The following is a 19,322-nucleotide window of genomic DNA, read 5'->3' as shown; positions in this document are numbered from 1 at the left end:
GACCATTGGACATAGGAGTTTGGACTTGAGAAGAGAGGTCTGAGCCAGAGATAAAAATCTGGAAATGTCATCATATAGATAGTATTTAAAACCATGAGACTGAATGAGATCACCAAGGAAGAATAATAAGGTCTTAGCCCTGGTGTAAGCTAACATTAGGAGTGCAAGGACAAGGGTGGCAACCAGAAAATGAGACTACCTGTGAGTACAAAGTCTGAGAGTAGCAGGAAATCAGGAATATGTAGTGACCTGAAAGAAAAAGAAGAGGATCTAACAAGGAGGAGGCAGGGATTAACTGTGCCAAATGCGATTGATGAGACATGTAAGATGAGAACTCACCGTTAGATTTAGCAACATGGAGACTATTAGTGTCCTTGTGAAGAGCAATTTTAGAGAAATTACGAAGCCAAAATTTGATTGAAATGTGCTTAAGGAATAACAGAAGCAGAGGTTATAGGAGGCAGTAAACAGGTAGTAAATATAGAGTGATTTTTTCAAAAAGCTTTCCTGCAAAGTCTTGGAGCTGCAACGGGTAGAAAAAGTTGAGTGGAGATCATTTTGGTGTGTGTGTGTGTGTGTGTGTGTGTCTGTTTTAAGGTTGGGAAAATAACAAAAAGAAAATTTGATGTAGGAGAGGGAGGGAGGAGTTGCTGGAGCGAATTACCTACGTAGGTGAGAGAATATGGGATCTAGTGTATAGGTGGGGAAATTGGCTTTCAATCAGAGCACCTGGGGCAACAGGCAGGAAGGCCAAGTGTGCAGAAGTAGCCGCTGACACGCGAATAGAGGTGGTGGAGGGTTTCTTCAGAATGCTTCGATTTCCAGTGAAGGAGGTGAGAAGCGAGATCATCAGTGGAGAATGGGATGCAGAAGAAGGTGATAGGGGAGTTGAGGAGAGGAAGAGATGTGAAACAGAAATCTGGGAGAATGGGAAGGTGAACAGTGAAGTATCATATGATGTTGGGGAAGCACTGAGAGTGCACTGGAGATTTGTGATCATGCATTTGAAGTCAGATCTGTCAGAGTGGTTTTGTGTTTTTCTCCAAACACGTTCAATGGCACACTATAGGAAAAGAGTAGGTGGAGATCTGGATTTTATCAGGGTTGTGGTAAAAAGCAAATGTCATAGGGTGGTGAAGCAAGAATGAAAAGCAGGAGTCAAAGGTATGTGCAGGGCAGTGATTATAGTGATTGACACTGTTATTTATTTAAACTGGCTACAGCTGTGCCAAAGAAGTATTGATTAATGGATCAGTGTCAACTAAGGCACATCTAATTATGTCACAGGCCTCTCTGTCTTCCACCCCACCTTGAGAGTTGTACAATAAAAACATTACTAGAACAAAAAACTCGTAGAGTCAGGGTTATAAAAATTAATACCAACACAGATATAAGATATATCCTTGTACTTGAATCCACTCCACAAATACAGTGTAGAAATTGATACAGATTCATCAGAAAACCATCAAAGACATTATGTATCAGGAAATAAACAGGCACAAGGATAAGATTATCACATAATCTATGTCTTTTAGTCTGTATTTGATTGTATACCATGTGGGAGAGTACAGAGAGCAAGATTATATATCAAGCAATATGAGGTACTTGGAGGTACTGTGGTAAAGTCCAGAATTATAAAAATTATGGCATAATGAATTCATGAAGGCAACACTGTTAATTTTTTTCTCCCCAAAGTAATTCCTTTTTTAAAATTTCTCATGTATTCATATTTGCTTTCTTTTATTACTGTCTTCAATCTTTATTTCATAAATCTTTATTGAGTATGTGCCATAAATATTATACTTTCCTATGAACTATAAAGGTTATAAAAATGAAACAGCCATGGTCCCCACCTGAGAGGGCTTATGGTCTAGTTGTTGTATCAGATCTATTCACACATCTCTAAAAAAACATGGGGAGGGGTACCTGGATGGCTCAGTCATTTGAGCATCCAACTCTTGATTTCAGCTCAGGTCATGATCTCAGGGTCATGGGATCAAGCCCTGTGTCAGGCTCTGTGATGCCAGCACAGAGCCTGCTTGGGATTCTCTCTCTCTCTCTCTCTCTCTCTCTCTCTCTCTCTCTGCCCCTCCCCTGCTTATTCTCTCTCTCTGAAAATAAATAAACTTTAAAAACAGTTTTAGAAAACATGGGGAGAGAGTGTAGGTACAGAGAGGTTTAAAAAAATGGTAAGAAACCAGATGAAAAGAATATAACAGTTTCTTTGAAAACTAAGCATGTGCTTACCATATGACCATTAATGCCCTCTAGGGTATTAGTCCCATAGGAATGAATGTTCACACAAAACCTTCACACCGACACACAAATGTTATAGTTGCTTTATTCATGATAGTCAAAAATTGTACACACTTCAAATGCCCTTCAGTGAGTGAATGGTTAAACAAATTGTGGTACATCCATACCATAGAATGCTACTCAGTAATAAAAGAATGAACTATTGACACACATAACTTGGATTGATGCCAATGGAAGTATGCTGAGTGAAAAAGCTAACCTCTAAAGGTTTCATAGAGTATGATTCCATTACCATTCTTGAATTGACAAAATCATAAACATATAGAAGAGATTAATGGTTACCAGGAGTTAAAGACTGAGGACAGGGATAGGGAAGGAGCCAGGTGGCTATGGGTAGTTTGAGGGATCCTTGAGATCAAACTATGCTGTACCTCATCTGTGGTGGGGATTACATAAATCTACACATGATAAAATTACAGAATTAAACACATACATACCCATATAACTGCATGCTTTTAAAGCTGGTGAAATCTGAATAAGGTTGATGGATTGATGGATTGTCTCAATGTTGACTTCTTGGCTGTGATATTATATTATAGCTAAGCAAGATGTTTACCATTGTGGGAAACTAGGTAAATGATACACATGATCTCTCTGTTTTATATTTTACAACTATATGTGAATCTATGATTATCTGGGAAAATCTTAAAGTGTTTTTTTTTTTAGATGGTAAGGAATTTCAGAAAAGAGGATGTTATATTCACTTGAGGGAGTCAAGAAAGACTTCCAGGAGGAGTCCTAACTAAACAAGAAATTGGCCTATTCTATTATTCTAATTATCTAATTATCTAATGATCAAGTACCAATTGTTTAAAAGAAGATTGCCGTTTAATTAAAGTAATAATTATAATAGCTACCATTTCTTGAGCACCCACTATGTGCCAAGAAATCTGCTAAGCACTTTCAAATGTTATCTCATTGTAGTCTCTACAATCGATCATTTGAGGTAATATTATTATCCCTGTCTTATAAGGGAGTATATTGAGGTTTACAGTGTTTAATCACCTGGCTTAAATCACAGTTAATGTAAAATCTGGATTACTTCTTAAAGTCAATGTGTAAACAATAATAAAGCTATGTTTTCTGCATAATATAAAAATAAAGCAACACATTGAAAGACTATGACATACAAAGCACTTTACTAGGTACTGTGGGAAGAGAGATAAAAGATATAAAAGGAACTGCATACCGCTTATACAATTAATAAATGTTATTCCAGTCATGACTTAACTTTCTCCAATGACATAGTTAAAATAGACATGTTCAAAAATGCTGAAACCCTCCATATGTTATCTTTTTTCAAAAGAAGTTATTTAAAAAATATGACCTATCATATTATTTATTTCTCTGTGTACATAAAGTTTGAACTACTGCTCATATTTTCACTGTGACCCAACCTCTGTTTCTCAAATCTTTTGTAAAAGATAGTATCAAAAGTATTTCTCTGAGGACTATGATGCCATTGTGAAATTAAACTCCTAAAATTTCTCCTTAATTTAAATCTCTTCAAGTTGGCTTGCAGAAGAAATTCCTCACATCACATGTTATAAATTTTTAGTTTGGAAACTCGCCTCCAGAAATCTGGAAAATATTGACCATGATGTCAATTTATGTGTACTTATTTTTAAATGCCTTCAAAGAGAGGAATTGTATTCTTTTGCTTTTATAAAAAAAATCCCTAACACAGAATTTCTACTACAGTTTTTAGCACTTGAAGATCCAGACATATTTTTCTATCTTCCCACAGCTTACAGGTGCCATCTAGAGGCCCAACTACAGAAGGTACTGAAACAGGGGGTCAATTTTGAATAGAACACTAAGAGTAATTTAGTTTGAAATGTACTTAAATCTTTGTTTAAAATTCATCACTTGCCTCAATTTTATTTTTTTCAGAATATTAAATGAAACAAAAATAATTTGTGCAAAATATCAAACACGTCCATTCATGTCAGTTTTCATCTTATTTTAGCCAAGTGCCTAAATTTTACCAGTTCATATGCCAATATTATTCAGGTCAATAAAAGTCAAATTTTTCCTACTGATTGTGGTTTTCAAAGTGGTTATGGCCCAATACAGAATTTGGTGAATAGCTATATATGAGCAGGTAAGGGTAATGAAAACTTTAGTGAAATCTCACCATTAACATGGCATGAGTTCTAACTTCATGATGGCCTAGATCACTTGCGTGTTATGTCTCTCACAGCTTAGTAAATTACCAAAAATAAAATTATGAAAATGGCTGATATTTGGCTTTCCGTCTTCAGTTTTGTATGTAAGCAGTTAGCAATTCTGTGCCATACTAGACACAGCAGGGAGGATATCTTCTGATCCAAGCCCAGGGAAGTGCTCAGGCCACGGGCTGGTAAAGCAGGTAGCAGGCAAAGATGTGTAATCATCTCCAATGGAGGTCTCACTTCCATTTGCATGACTACAACTATACATTAACACCTGGACCTTATTCCTTTCCAGGCTTTGTAGCTGGAAAAGCTTTAATCACAAGCACACAAGCCCTTGGTGATAATTCCTTTTCGTTAAATACTAATTCTCTCTTCATTCTCGTCTAGTCAACCACAAAAAAATCTTAATACGTAAGGTATACTGGTTGTTCTTAAATGAATTTTCATAACCTCAGATTTTTAAAGCATTTGCAATACATCGAGTAGTGATATTTTCCCATCTTCCCCTTCTTCATGGGCTATCATAATATCAAGTAAATGGATGATGTTTTCATTATAATATATTGATACTTTCAGTAATGCAAGACTAAATAAATATTATTTGCTTTAACTTAGAACAAGTACATTATATAGAATCTGTATAATTATTGTAGGTCACAGGAAAACAGAATTGTCCCCACACTTATCACTGTAGATGTTAGCTAGAAATGAAAATAAAACTATATCTTGGTTTCTCTGTACTTCCTTAATTCCCATTCTTTCTCCATCATTAAGTGTTTTGTATTCTGCTTTCTGTTTGCTTGACCTGTCATAATGAGTATTATCATTTTCCTCATTCCTTTAAGGAAAAAGAAATTCCTTTTGTACTTTTTTGTACATAAAAATATAGTTCTTTCCTTTTTACATTTCCTTTGACCCTTTGTTCTGCACCTTGAAAGCAGAGATCTGAGATAAGAGAAGTTGGAAAAATGAAAGAAGGAATTGCTTCAAATTATATATATATATATATATATATATATATATGCATAATATGCATAAGAAATTTACGTCAACAAGCCAAAATTTTGATGAAAAAGCTTCTAGAAAACAAATGAACGCAAATTGGGACAGAATCTGTCTGACAGAAGCAGGACGCTCAGTGTGGAGCAGAGGTAGGAAGGAAATATGTGCATCAAGCAAACAGGTTAGTTAGATGGGTCATATCCAAGTGACCTGCAAGACTTCTGCAATTCTGTATCTTTGAGAATGGCCTATACACAAAAATGTGTTCCATTCTACTAGATTTTTCTCTCTTAGATACCAGTTTTGGAATGGATCCAGTCTCGGAAAGCAGTCACTCTAGTATAAACACCAGGCTTGTTAGGTTGTCCACATTCATCTCCCCAGCTCACTATTCCAGCAAGATACCAGATATCTCTAGCATCTGGACTAACCAGTGGTCCTCCAGAGTCACCCTAAAGGAGAAGAGAGAGATTGGTAACTAATAATTCAGTTCATTATGGCAGTTTTTGTTATTTTTCTAATTTGAATTTAATGAAAGGGAAGTTTTCAAAAATCAGTGTGCTCAGATGCAGAAGTGATACCCTGTGTCAGTAATTCACATAAGGGAGGAGATCCACTACTTGAAGCATTAGCTTAGATTCAGAGGTGGGTACACTGAGATTAAAGGAGCCATCTCTTTGGAGAAGAGTACTCTTATCTGGTACATCTGAGACTATAATTCCTCATATTCTTTATCAGTGTGACATAGCTCCCAAAAGAAGGGTGGAGAGTCTATTACTGATAAAAAGGACAGACACTAGAGTCAGACATCTGGGTTTAAATCTCAAGTCTGGCTCTTCCAGCCGGCTAAGACCTTTGATTTATATATTTGTAATGCTCCTAATAATACCTACCTCTGATGATAATTTTGAAGATTAGATAGAACAGTAAATATAAAGTGCTTAGCATAGAGCCTGGCATAAAATAGAACTTAGTAAATACATATTTAAAACCACAAATTCCGATTGTTTATGCCTTGTAAACTCCCGAGGGCTGTTTCTTTATATAGCTCAGAAAAACAAACAGGCTGACCTTGCCTCAGAATCATGGGGTCTTTAGTACTGACCATCCATTAGGTGTTCAGCACTCTATGGAGCTCTGAATTAACATATTATCTAATTCACTCATGTTAATTCTGGCAACAAAACATGGAGCAAGGTTTCATTTTCTCCATATTAACAATGAGGAAATCAAAACTTGGAGAAATTAAGTAATTTGCCTGATGGCACATGTATTCAGTGGCAGAATTGAATTTGAATCCAGAGTGCTCTAACTCAGACATTTGGCTTTTCCCCTCTGCATTATACTAACTTCTTTGTGCATTTTCTTTTGTTCATGTAAACATGTTAACTAATGCTAATAGTAACTGAATTTGGAATAACGTGTTTGTAATTTTTAAATCAATCCACCAATAAGTGTTGATGTATAGCCTCGTAGGTGGTAGGAGATACAAAAAGAGTGTAAGTACAGGTAGCATCCAAATAAATCATTTTGATAATTAAAACCCAAGCCTATATGAAGGCAGAGCAGATTAGGATGCAGAAATAGACATTACAGAGACAACAAAATTTAAATCTGCTTAAGAGACGGGAAAAAATGAGTCTGAGAATAAAGCAATTAATGGAAAAATCAGAATAGCTAACAGATTACAAGATGCATCAGGTGATGTCCACCAGCAATTATCAAAAATGGAAAGACAGTCTGTCCTACTGAAACTAATTAGTTCACACATTATCAGGGAATTATGTCATTATAAGATGGAAGTTGTGATGGTTTATATGTGTTTTGTCTTAGGCATGGATACCAGAACAATGGGAGTAAAATTATGCCATTCAGAAAAAGAGAAAAAAAGCTCTCAACTGAGCTGTTGCACAGGTAGAAGTCTTTGGGGCTCTATTTTTAAAAAATATTTTAAAGGTGTCTGTGCCCTATCCGGAAGCGATGGACAAATTCCTAGAAACATATAAACTACCAAAACTGAAACAGGAAGAAATAAAAAATTTGAGCAGACCCATAACCAGTAAGGAAATCGAATTAGTAATCAAAAATCTGTGAAAAAATAAGAGTCCAGGGCCAGACGGCTTTCCAGGGGAATTCTACCAAATATTTAAGGAAGGGTTAACACCTATTCTCTTGAAGCTGTTCCAAAAAATAGAAATGGAAGGAAAACTTCCAAACTCTTTCTATGAAGCCAGCATTACCTTGATTCCAAAACCAGACAAAGGCCCTACCAAAAAGGAGAACCATAGACCAATTATTCTGATGAACATGGATGCAAAAATCCTCAAAAAGATATTAGCCAACCAGATCCAACAATACATTTAAAAAATTATTCACCACGACCAAGTGGGATTTATACCTGGGATGCAGGGCCAGTTCAATACCTGCAAAACAATCAATGTGATTCATCACATCAATAAAAGAAAGGACAAGAACAACATAATGCTCTCAATAGATGCAGAGAAAGCATTTAACAAAATACAGCATCCTTTCTTGATAGAAACCTCAAGAAAGTAGGGATAGAAGGATCATACCTCGAGATCATAAAAGCCATATATGAAAGACCCAATGCTAATATCATTATCAATGGGGAAAAACTGAGAGCTTTCCCCCTAAGGTCAGGAACAAGACAGGGATGTCCACTCTCGCCACTGTTATTCAAGATACTACTGGAAGTCTTAGCCTCAGCAATAAGACAACACAAAGAAATAAAAGGCATCCAAATCAGCCAGGAGGAGGTCAACCTTTCACTCTTTGCAGATGACATGATACTCTATATGGAAAACCCAAAAAATTCCACCAAAAAAACTGATGGAACCAATCAATGAATTCAGCAAAATCATAGGATATAAAATCAATGCACAGAAATCGATTGTTTTCCTATATACCAACAATGAAGCAACAGAAAGAGAAATCAAGGATCGATCCCATTTACAATTGCACCAAAAACTGTAAAATACCTAGGAATAAATCTAACCAAAGAGGTGAAAAATCTATACACTGAAATCTATAGAAAGCTGATGAAAGAAATTAAAGAAGACATAAAAAAAATGGAAAAATATTCTATGCTCCTCGATAGGAGAACAAATACTATTTAAATGTTGATACAACCCAAAGCAATCTACATATTCAATGCAATACTTATCAAAATAACTCAAGCATTCAGAGCTAGAACAAACAATCCTAAAATTTGTATGGAACTAGAAAAGACCCTGAATAGCCAAAGCAATCTTGAAAAAGAAAACCAAAGCAGGAGGCATCACAATCCCAGACTTCAAGCTGTATTACAAAGCTGTAATCATCAAGACAGTATGGTACTGGCACAAAAACAGACACTCAGATCAATGGGACAGAATAGAGAACCCAGAAATGGAACCACAAACGCATGGCCAACTAATATTTGACAAAGAAGGAAAGAATATCCAGTGGAATAAAGACAGTCTCTTCAGCAAGTGGTGCTGGGGAAACTGGACAGCGACATGCAGAACCTGGACCACTTTCTTACACCATCCACAAAAATAAACTCAAAATGGATGAAAGACCTCAATGTAAGACAGGAAGCCATCAAAATCCTCCAGGAGAAAGCAGGCAAAAACCTCTTTGACCTTGGCCGCAGCAACTTCTTCCTCAACACGTCTCCGGAGGCAAGGGAAACAAAAACAAAGATGAACTACTGGGACCTCATCAAAATAAAAACCTTCTGCACATTGAAGGAAACAATCAACAAAACTAAAAGGTAACTGACAGAATGGGAGATGATATTTGCAAAATACATATCAGATAAAGATATGTAGACATATCAGATAAAGGCACAGATCCAAATCAATAAAGAACTTCTCAAACTCAACACCCAAAAAATAAATAATCCAGTGAAGAAATGGGCAAAAGACATGAATAGACACTTCTCCAAAGAAGACATCCAGATGGCCAACCAACACATGAAAAAATGCTCCACATCACTCACCATCAGGGAAATACAAATCAAACCACATGGAGATATACCACCTTACAACTGTCAGAATGGCTAACATCAACAATTCAGGCAACAACAGATGTTTGCAGGGATACGGAGAAAGAGGATCTCTTTGGCACTGCTGCTGGGAATGCAAACTGGTGCAGCCACTCTGGTAAACAGTATGGAGGTTCCTTAAAAAACTAAAAATAAAATAAATAAAATAAAATAAAAACTAAAAATAGAACTACTCTATGACCCAGCAATTGCACTACTAGGTATTTATCCAAGGGATACAGGAATGCTGTTTGAAGGGGCACATGCACACCAATGTTTATAGCAGCACTATCAACAACAGCCAAAGTATAGAAAGAGCCCAAATATCCATCAATGGATGAATGGATAAAGAAGATATGGTGTATATATATATATATATATATATATATATATATATATATAGTGGGGTATTACTCAGCAATAAAAAAAATGAAATCTTGCCATTTGCAACTATTTGGATGGAACTAGAGGGTATTATGCTAAGCGAAATTAGTCAGTCAAAGACAAATATCATATGACCTCAGTCATATGAGGAATTTAAGACACAAAACAGATGAACATAGGGGAAGGAAAGCAAAACTAATATAAAAACAGGGAGGAGGACAAAACATAAGAGATTCTTAAATATAGAGAACAAACAGAGGGTTGCTGGAGGGATTGGGAGGGGGGTGCTAAATGGGTAAGGGGCATTAAGGAATCTACTCCTGAAATCATTGTTGCACTATATGCTAACTAACTTGGATGTAAATTTATAAATACATAAATAAATAAATAAATAAATAAATAAATAAATAAACAAACAAATATCAAAGGGATACATGTTCCCCTAATAGCAGCATTATCTTTAACAGCCAAGTTATGGAACAACCCAAATGTCCTTTGACTGATGAATGGATAAAGAAGATGAATGGATACGGTTAAGCGTCCGACTTCAGCCAGGTCACGATCTCGCGGTCCGTGAGTTCGAGCCCCGCGACAGGCTCTGGGCTGATGGCTCGGAGCCTGGAGCCTGTTTCCGATTCTGTGTCTCCCTCTCTCTCTGCCCCTCCCCCGTTCATGCTCTGTCTCTCTCTGTCCCAAAAATAAATAAAAAATGTTGAAAAAAAAAGAAGATGAATGGATAAAGAAGATGTAGTGTATATATATATATATATATATATATATATATATATATACATATATACACATAGTGTGTGTGTATATATATATACACATACATATATACATATTATATACATATAATATACATATGTTATATATATAATGTATATATAATGGAATATTACTCGGTCATAAAAAGAATGAAATCTTGCCATTTATAATGACTTGGATAGAGCTAGAGAGTATTATGTTAAGTAAAATAAATTGGAGAAAGATAAATACCATATGATTTCACTCAGAAGTGGAGTTTAAGAAACAAAGCAAACAAAACAAAACACTCACACTCTGTCTGTCTCCCTCTCTCAAAAATAAACATTAAAAAATTTAAAACAAAACAAAACAAATGAGCAGAGGGAAAAAAAGAGACAGGGAAGCAAACCAAGAAGCAGACTCTTAACTATAGAGAACAAACTCTATAGAGAACTATAGAGAACAAACTATAGAGAACAAACTCCCAGAAGGGAGGTGGGGGGGGAGGGGGTGGTTAAATAGGTGATGAGGACTAAGGAGTTCACTTGTAGTGATGAGCACCAGGTGTGATATGGAACTGTTGAATCACTATATTCTACACTGGAAACTAAAATTGCACTGTATGCTAACCAACTGGAATTTAAATGAAAAAAGATAAAAAAAAGAAAGTGATAGAGAAGTAAGTGTTACTATAAAGGAGATCTTTGTGGTGATGGAATATCTCTCAGCTGGAGTGATGGTTACACAAACATACAACACATGTAAAAAAATATGCCATAGAACTAGAAGCACACATTGCACCAATGTCAATTTCCTAGATTCTATATTGTATTATAGGATGTGAGATGCAATGTTTGGGGAAAACGAGGTGAAGAATACATGAGACCCCTCTGTAAACCTTCTGCAAATTATAATGATTTCAAAATAAAAGATGAACAAAAAATTACACAGCATACTTCTGGTCAAACCACGTACCTGGCATGCATCTCTTTTTCCTTTCAAGGAGCCAGCGCATAACATTCTAGGAGTTATGGCACCATTGTAAGATTGGGGTTCGTTACAGGTTTTAGTGTCTATGAGATCCACCTGTACTTGCCGAAGATGATTTTGACCACTACCTAAAGACAAAAAAATTCTTTATATGTGTAGATATACATATATTCTATAAACCTTGAGAAAATCTTTCATAATTGTTGGATAAGATGGCAATTTAGGATATGTATTTTTTCAGGTACAGTAATATTTGGGAAAAGAATGATTTCCTTACTACTTTAAATGAAAAGTTAGATACTTATGAGAGAGCATCATGTTGTTTAAGTGACTTCTGTTCCATTGTGAAACTTAGAATGTAATTTCAGTAGGGAGAATGGTGGCTATACGATTCTCTCATCTTCACAATTGAGTATATTAGTGATTCCTAATCTCCTATGCAGTTAAATCCCTAGTAAAAACTTCAGACATATTTACTATTTCAGACACCTTACCAAGCACCATGACTACAGTAGTAGTGAGGCACTTGATAGTAACCTAAAGCAATGAAGGAATCTTTGTGTCTTATAAAAGACCTAATTTACAAACAGGGCCTGACTTACCCAGGTCCACAGGACCAATGCACCAGCATATTTTGGCATAATGACATTCCATTCTTTAAAAGGCTTAGAATACCAAACTGGGCTACTATAGTTTGATTTCTCTTCAGATGCTCACCATCATTTTCCAGTGCTCCAAATCCTGTCACAAACATCTCATCCCCTGGTAGGAACTCATGAGATGCATCAGGAAGACAAATCCTATGTACTGCATTTGTGTAGTGGACCGGGCTAGAAAGCTCTGCAACTGAAATATCATAGTCATGTGATGGATACTTGTATTTTTCATGGACAAATATCCTTCGAAGGCCTTGCTTCATCTTTGGAGTCTTTATTGTTACTCCAAAGGAAGCAGTCCATCTGGTTGGGTCCTTATACCTGAAGAAAAAAATATGAACAGCAAATTCCACTTTATTATGCTACCAATGTAAGGACTTATATTACACATTTTAGGCTGCTGGTGTCAACATAAGTTTTCTTTTTAAAATTACAGTTTCTGGGGCTCCTGGGTGGCTCAGTCGGTTAAGCGTCTGACTTCGGCTCAGGTCATGATCTCGTGGCTCATGGGTTCACGCCCCACGTCAGGCTCTGTGCTGACAGTTCAGAGCCTGGAGCCTGCTTTGGATTCTGTGTCTCCCTCTCTCTCTCTCTGCCATTCCCCTGCTTGCTCTCTCTCTCTCTCTCTCTCAAAATTAAGTAAAAACCTTTAAAAAAATAAAAATAAAATTACAGTTTCTATGTATAAAAATAAACCCTTTCCAATCTGAGAATCTGGCTCAGGAGTAAGGTGAGGTGGAAATGCCACAGTGGTGTGGTTTTTAGGAAATACATGCCACTCTGCACTGAATCGCTTACTCCAGATCCTAGAGCCTTTTGACATTTCTAGGAATCAGTGACTCCAGGAGACATACAGAAAGCATATTTTGTACAGATGCAGGAACAAATGTATTCTATGTACCATGCTCCCTACTCACAAACATACACATTTATCTGAAAACTGAAAAGGCTACACATAAATTTAACAAAACATTACTATCCTATATACATAGGCATTTTGCATTAGGTTGAAAGGTCTTCATTCCTTGGAATACTTCAGTTGTATAATTTGTTACTACCAAATGTCTTCATATTTAATTATTTCTTGCCATGTAGAATTTCTCCTTTGAGGTCAAATCTGCAATCCACCCAGCCCCCATTCCTGATAGATACAGAGCAGAGAGATAAGGCTCTTTGACATCAGGCTCAATCAGGCTCTGTGCTGGCGGCTGGAAGCCTGGAGCCTGTTTCAGATTCTGTGTCTCCCTCTCTCCCTGCCCCTCCCTCGCTCGCACTCGGTCTCTATCTCTCTCAAAAATAAATAAACATTACAGAAAAAAAAAAAAAAAAACTCATCTCTTTCAAACTTCGCAAGGTATTTCCTTCCTGCCAAGCCCGAGTGCACGAGTGCACTTTGCTTACCCCAGTCATTCACAAGTTTCAAGACTTACGTTCTAAAGCAGTGAGCGGCACTCACAAGCCACGTGCTATTAATTAAAGTTGCTCCACAGCGATGCATCCCATCCCACTGCAGGCTAGCTTGCCACGGCCATTCTCCCTCCTCTACAGGTGTCCCACCAACGATCCTGAGACTCTGTCTTGCAGTTTTATTCCTTCGTGTCCCACAGCCTGCCAAAGAGAGACAATGCCTTACTTAGCAGTTGCTTCTAAGTATCAAATTGCGTTACTATCTCAATGTTTTTCATACTTTGTGCTCCAATAGTACCAAACATTTTCTCTTGTCCTTACTTTTCCTTAAACTATAGTGGTTCATTAATTTAACATCTTTTCATCTTGTAGGATTAAGTCATTCATTACCTCCTCTAAGATGCCTTCTCTAACAATTCCTCTGCCCCCAAACTGGATTAGTTATGGCTTTTTTCATACTTCTATCATCATCATTATTTCTCTCTCTCTGTGTATATACATATATATGTATATATGTCTGTTTATATATTCATGTATATATGCTAGTAGAGTTACCAGTACTAATTATATATAATTATATATCATATATACACTAATTATATATATTATTTACATATAAGCATTGTTTATAACAGGGTTTATTATATGTGCTAATTATATATAGATACACTAATAATATATACACCAATTTTATACATATACATATATAATATTATATATGTGTATATATATTGTTTATAACAGGGTTTCTCAGCCTTGGCTCTATTGACATTTTTGAGATGCATAATTCTTCACTGTATCCTGTATATGATCCTGTATATGATCGAATGTTCAGAAGAATTCTTGGCCTATACATATTAGATGCCAGTAGCATCCCCCCCACAACCATGATAACCAAAGTCACAGTGGGTCATGATCCCATGAGGGTCAAAATTTCTCTTGCTTGAGACCCATTGCTTCAGAAGTATGTGTTCATACATTAATCTCATACATCTAGTCTCACTAGAGTAAAAGCTGCTTTACACAGGTATTATATCTCATCCATTTTATATTTCTATTGCTTAATACATCACTAGCACAATAAATATCAGTGGCAAGAATACATGCCATTTACGTAACAGGATTATTCTTTGGTCTCATGTTTAATCAAGCTCATGAATTAACGGATATTCTAAGCTGGTGAGTAGCACATTTCCTTCCATCATTTAAGAAAAATATATTATGTACTAACTTCATAATTATCAAATGTATCCTCTAAATCATGGTGGAGTAATCTGCTGTAGGTGAAGGGAAATACTAGGCCTAGAGTCAGTACTTTTAAAATATAGGTAGGAGTGCCTGGGTGGCTCAGTCAGTTAAGCGTCCAACTCTGGATTTCAGCTCAGGTCACGATCTCACAGTTTGAGAGTTCAACCCCACGTCTGGCTCTGTGCTGACAGCATGGAGCCCTCTTGGGATTCTCTCTCTCTCTCTCTCTCTCTCTCTCTCTCTCTCTCTCCCTCTCCCTCTCTCTCTCTCTCTCTCTCTCCCTCCCTCCCTCTTTGCCCCTCCTCTGCTCATGCTCTCTCTCTCCCTCAAAATAAATAAACTTAAAAAAAATAATAACTAAAATATGGGTAAAGATACTATCTGAGCCTTCAGTAATTTTATCAATATATACCCAACCCCATAGTTGCCTGATATTTCCATAGTATGGGATTAACAATCATCATGAAGGGGCACCTGGGTGGCTCAGTCAGTTGGGCATCCGATTTCGGCTCAGGTCATGATCTCAAAGTCCATGGGTTCGAGCCCCACATTGGTTTCTGTGCTGACAGCTCAGATCCTGGAGCCTGCTTTAGATTCTGTCTCCCCCTCTCTCTGCCCCTCCCATGCTCATGCTCTGTCTCTCTGTCTCTCAATAATAAATAAACGTTAAAAAATTTTTTAAAAAATCATCATTAAGATTTTGTTTAGAGTAACAATGAGCTTCTGCCTATAGCTGAAAAATGCCAACATGCCGTTTACTTTTATATAATCTTTAGAAAATGTTTGTAAGAGTATTATTATAGATATCTGCAGCCAGAACACTGAGTCTTTTTTCCCTTCTTTAACAAGTGTACAACTCATTTCCACTATACCTGTGCCACAGAAACCCATATATCCACTCCAAAGTTCTCCCAATTTTTTTCATTATTTAGTAATAAAATGTGCTTCAACAATAAGATAAAGCACCATGAGCTGTGCACAGATCAATCAAACTTTATTCTGACCCTATAATATCACACAAAGTAAGCCTAAATGATCCAGTGTTAACATTCAAGTAATGCAATTTTAATAAATATGTTACACTTACAACTGTTCAGAAAGTTGTCTGTTTCTGTCTTGTTGATTTCTGAAATACACAGAAATGGTGAATAGAACAGGGCCAGCACATCAGGATTTCATAATGCCTCTGAGTACTTTAAATAGGAAAGGCTGATTAATTCCGTTATAAGACAGAACCTCTAGATTGTTAAAAAAAAAAAAAAAAAGCAACACAGTTATTTTATCATATGTAGAGCATGTTCGTTACCTTGGAGAAAAGGGAGATCTGAACAGCGTTTTTAAACTTTAGTCTGAATAACAGTCACAGAGAGAGCGTCTTTATACTGTCAGTTCCTGTTCCTCTTCCCAGTAATTCTGATTCAGTAGTTTTATGATGAAACCCAGGAATCTGAGTTTCATACCACAAATAAGATGCAGTATTTCCCCCTTTTGTGGAAATACTTTTCTAAACCATGGTATTGATTCCCTAAATGCAATGATATTTTTGCTGACCATTATTTCAGATTTTTTCCCCACTAAACTCACAGGCATAGTCCCATTTGTATAACATTTTTTTTAATTTTTTTTTAACGTTTATTCATTTTTGAGACAGAGAGAAACAGAGCATGAACAGGGGAGGGACAGAGAGAGAGGGAGACACAGAATCTGGAACAGGCTCCAGGCTCTGAGCTGTCAGCACAGAGCCGGACGCGGGGCTCGAACTCAGGGACCATGAGATCATGACCTGAGCCGAAGTCGGACGCTTAACCGACCAAGCCACCCAGGCGCCCCTGTATAACATTTTTGAATGGCAGGTCCATAAATCCATCCTCACTCTCACTTAAAAAGAATGTTATCTCTCTAATTTTTCTTTCTGCTGAAATTTGCAAAGACAATTTGCCCTCTTTTCAACTTTAGCGCATGGCTCCTTAGCTTATTTATTTCTCAACAATCAGGCTCTAACCCTATGCAAGCATTAAGCCAACCAACAGATACATAAAACTCCACACAGTTAAATGTCCTGATTCAGTAGATTTCCAATGACCAAAACTATTCTCTTTGAACATGGCAGAATGGGTGTTCTAAATACAAAAATGTTAATGTTAATTTTTCTTTTAGTCTTTAATAGTATTTATATGCCAGGAATCTATGTTCTAGAAAGCTTCTTTCTGACTTTCTCCATTCTGGCTATTTTGGGGGGAAATGGCTCAAATAAAGAAGTGACTATTTATTCTCTGTAGATATTAAATATCATCACCTCTTATCTCCTTGTTTCAAATAACCTGTTCTTCTCTAGCTCAGACTTTTCCTAGAGAAAGTTCTGGCTTTGCTCTTGATACTACTTAAAGGGCCATCTTAATGGGTGTGTATCTACATTGGGCTCTGCACTCAGCATGACTGTGCATTTGGTTTAATGCTCATTGTCTTGAAATTCTTAATATTTTATATTTTATAATTTGTGCTTTAAAAGTGAAGTCTGGGGGAGCCTGGGTGGCTTAGGCAGTTAAGTCTCCAACTCTTGGTTTTGGCCCAGGTTATGAAGTCACCCTTTGTGAGATAGAGCCCCGCACTGGGCTCTGCACTGACAGCACACAGCCTGCTTGGGATTCTCTCTCTCTCCCTCTCTCTGCCCCTCCCTCATCTCTCAAAATAAATGAATAAACTTAAAAATAAATAAAAGTGAAGTCTGAAGAGCAATGGGGTATGACATGCACAGAGGAGATAACACACAATATATGTGTCCATGGGCTCCTGGCACCCATTTGCATGTATCATTTGTGATACCCAATGAACTCAGAATTCCAGTGGATCCACAACGTTCAGCAAACTCAAAGTGAGTACAAAATAAGTGTGTGATGCTTACCATTAAGGAAGCAGGACGCAGTGACAGTCCAGGAGACCATGTTTTCTGTTTGAAGCAGGACTTGCTCAGAACACAGAAAGAAAGCAATAGCATTCTACTAGACACAAACCACCCAAGGGCCCTATTATATCCTTTCTTGCTCCCATTACTTTTTTATATTAGCCAACAGCTTCTGCTGAAAATTATGACACACAAGGACTTTTCAGGTCTTTCTTACTTAAGCCGAAGGTAGAGAACATTAGTAAAATGTGCACATATCAACAAGGGGAAAAAAAAAAAAAACTGTGAAGCTAGTCTTGTATAGTTTTTCTATTGATCTGATTAGAGCCAAATTCATGCATGTGTGAAATACTGTTGTATAATTTTCATAATTCCACATACTTAAATGCTTTTATATTTGCATTTGAAATTAATATTTTACAACATGAAGAGGAATGATACATCTCATGCTAGTAATTTAAAATTTTAATTTTTTCACATAGAATGGCATTAATTAGCAAATAAAAATACCATGACGAGTCAAGAGAGACTGTAGAAGAAAGAAATCTTATATATTAATACTCTTAGTGGTAAGTTTTTGTTGCTTTTTGAAAAGAGTCCAGCATTTTGCACTAGGCCTCATAAATTATGTAGCTGGTCCTAACTACCCAAGTCTTTCTTCCTAAGCAAACAGGGTAGGTGACCATTAGGTCATGCTGCTAGTTAGGTCTATCAGCTTTTATGTTAGCACATTATGTTCATACTTTCTACTTGTTCCCTCTTCTCTATTTTCTAGTGCTGTTCAATACTGTGTCCACTAGCCACATGTGCCTAGTAGCTCTTGAAATGTGGCTAGTCTAAACCGAAATGTGCTATAAATAGCAAAATATACACTAGATTTCAAAGCCTTAGTACAAAAAAAAGAATATAAAATATCTCATGAATAATTTTCTATTGACTACTTGTTGAAATAATAATACTTTGATATAGTGGGTTACATATCAAACTATTTAAATGAAGCTCACATGTTTACTATTGCTTTTTTAATGTGGATACTAGAAAATTTAAGATCATAGGGTTGGCCCACATGGTATTTCTATGACTAGCATTGTTCTATAGCACACAACTCTTACCCAAACATTTATTTCCACTGAGGATCTCCTATATTTCTTCCTTTCTGGTAATGAGGACATACTCCTGCTTATTTCATTCCCCTATCCTCCACACAAAAAGCTCAGACTTTTTAAATTAGTTGTAAAATATATAAAAAATAAGTATAAATAAATTATAAATTTTTCATTGGTAAATGGTCTAAGGAAAGAAGCTATAGCAAGGTATATCAATGCAACTTGAAGGCAAATGTGTGAATGGCATGAACCTTTCCATACATCATACTCTCAGAACATAAAGTGGAAGCAACAAGAAGAAGAATGTACAAAACCACTTTCTCCATGTATAATTGGATG

General features: G+C 36.5%; 1 protein-coding gene across 3 annotated transcripts in view; it reads right to left on the bottom strand.

Moving 5' to 3' along the window:
* Positions 1–2,327: 2,327 nt before the first annotated feature.
* LOC131507508 (transmembrane protease serine 11E-like) overlaps positions 2,328–19,322 on the bottom strand; it is a 43,081-nt gene continuing 26,086 nt past the window's right edge. The window contains exons 6-11 of one of the 3 annotated variants that reach the window (XM_058722381.1): positions 17,878–17,937; positions 16,063–16,101; positions 13,751–13,928; positions 12,382–12,641; positions 11,650–11,792; positions 2,328–5,947 (exon numbers count right to left, since the gene is read on the bottom strand). In XM_058722381.1, the coding sequence (XP_058578364.1) occupies positions 5,786–5,947; positions 11,650–11,792; positions 12,382–12,641; positions 13,751–13,928; positions 16,063–16,101; positions 17,878–17,937 (842 nt within the window). In that variant the 3' untranslated portion in view covers positions 2,328–5,785. The remainder of the gene's footprint in view (positions 5,948–11,649; positions 11,793–12,381; positions 12,642–13,750; positions 13,929–16,062; positions 16,102–17,877; positions 17,938–19,322) is intronic. The other 2 variants (XM_058722383.1, XM_058722384.1) reach the window with 2 other exon arrangements.

Source organism: Neofelis nebulosa, chromosome 3, assembly GCF_028018385.1.
Source record: "Neofelis nebulosa isolate mNeoNeb1 chromosome 3, mNeoNeb1.pri, whole genome shotgun sequence".
NCBI lineage: Eukaryota > Metazoa > Chordata > Mammalia > Carnivora > Felidae > Neofelis > Neofelis nebulosa.
This window is presented reverse-complemented; position numbering and strand designations above follow the sequence as displayed.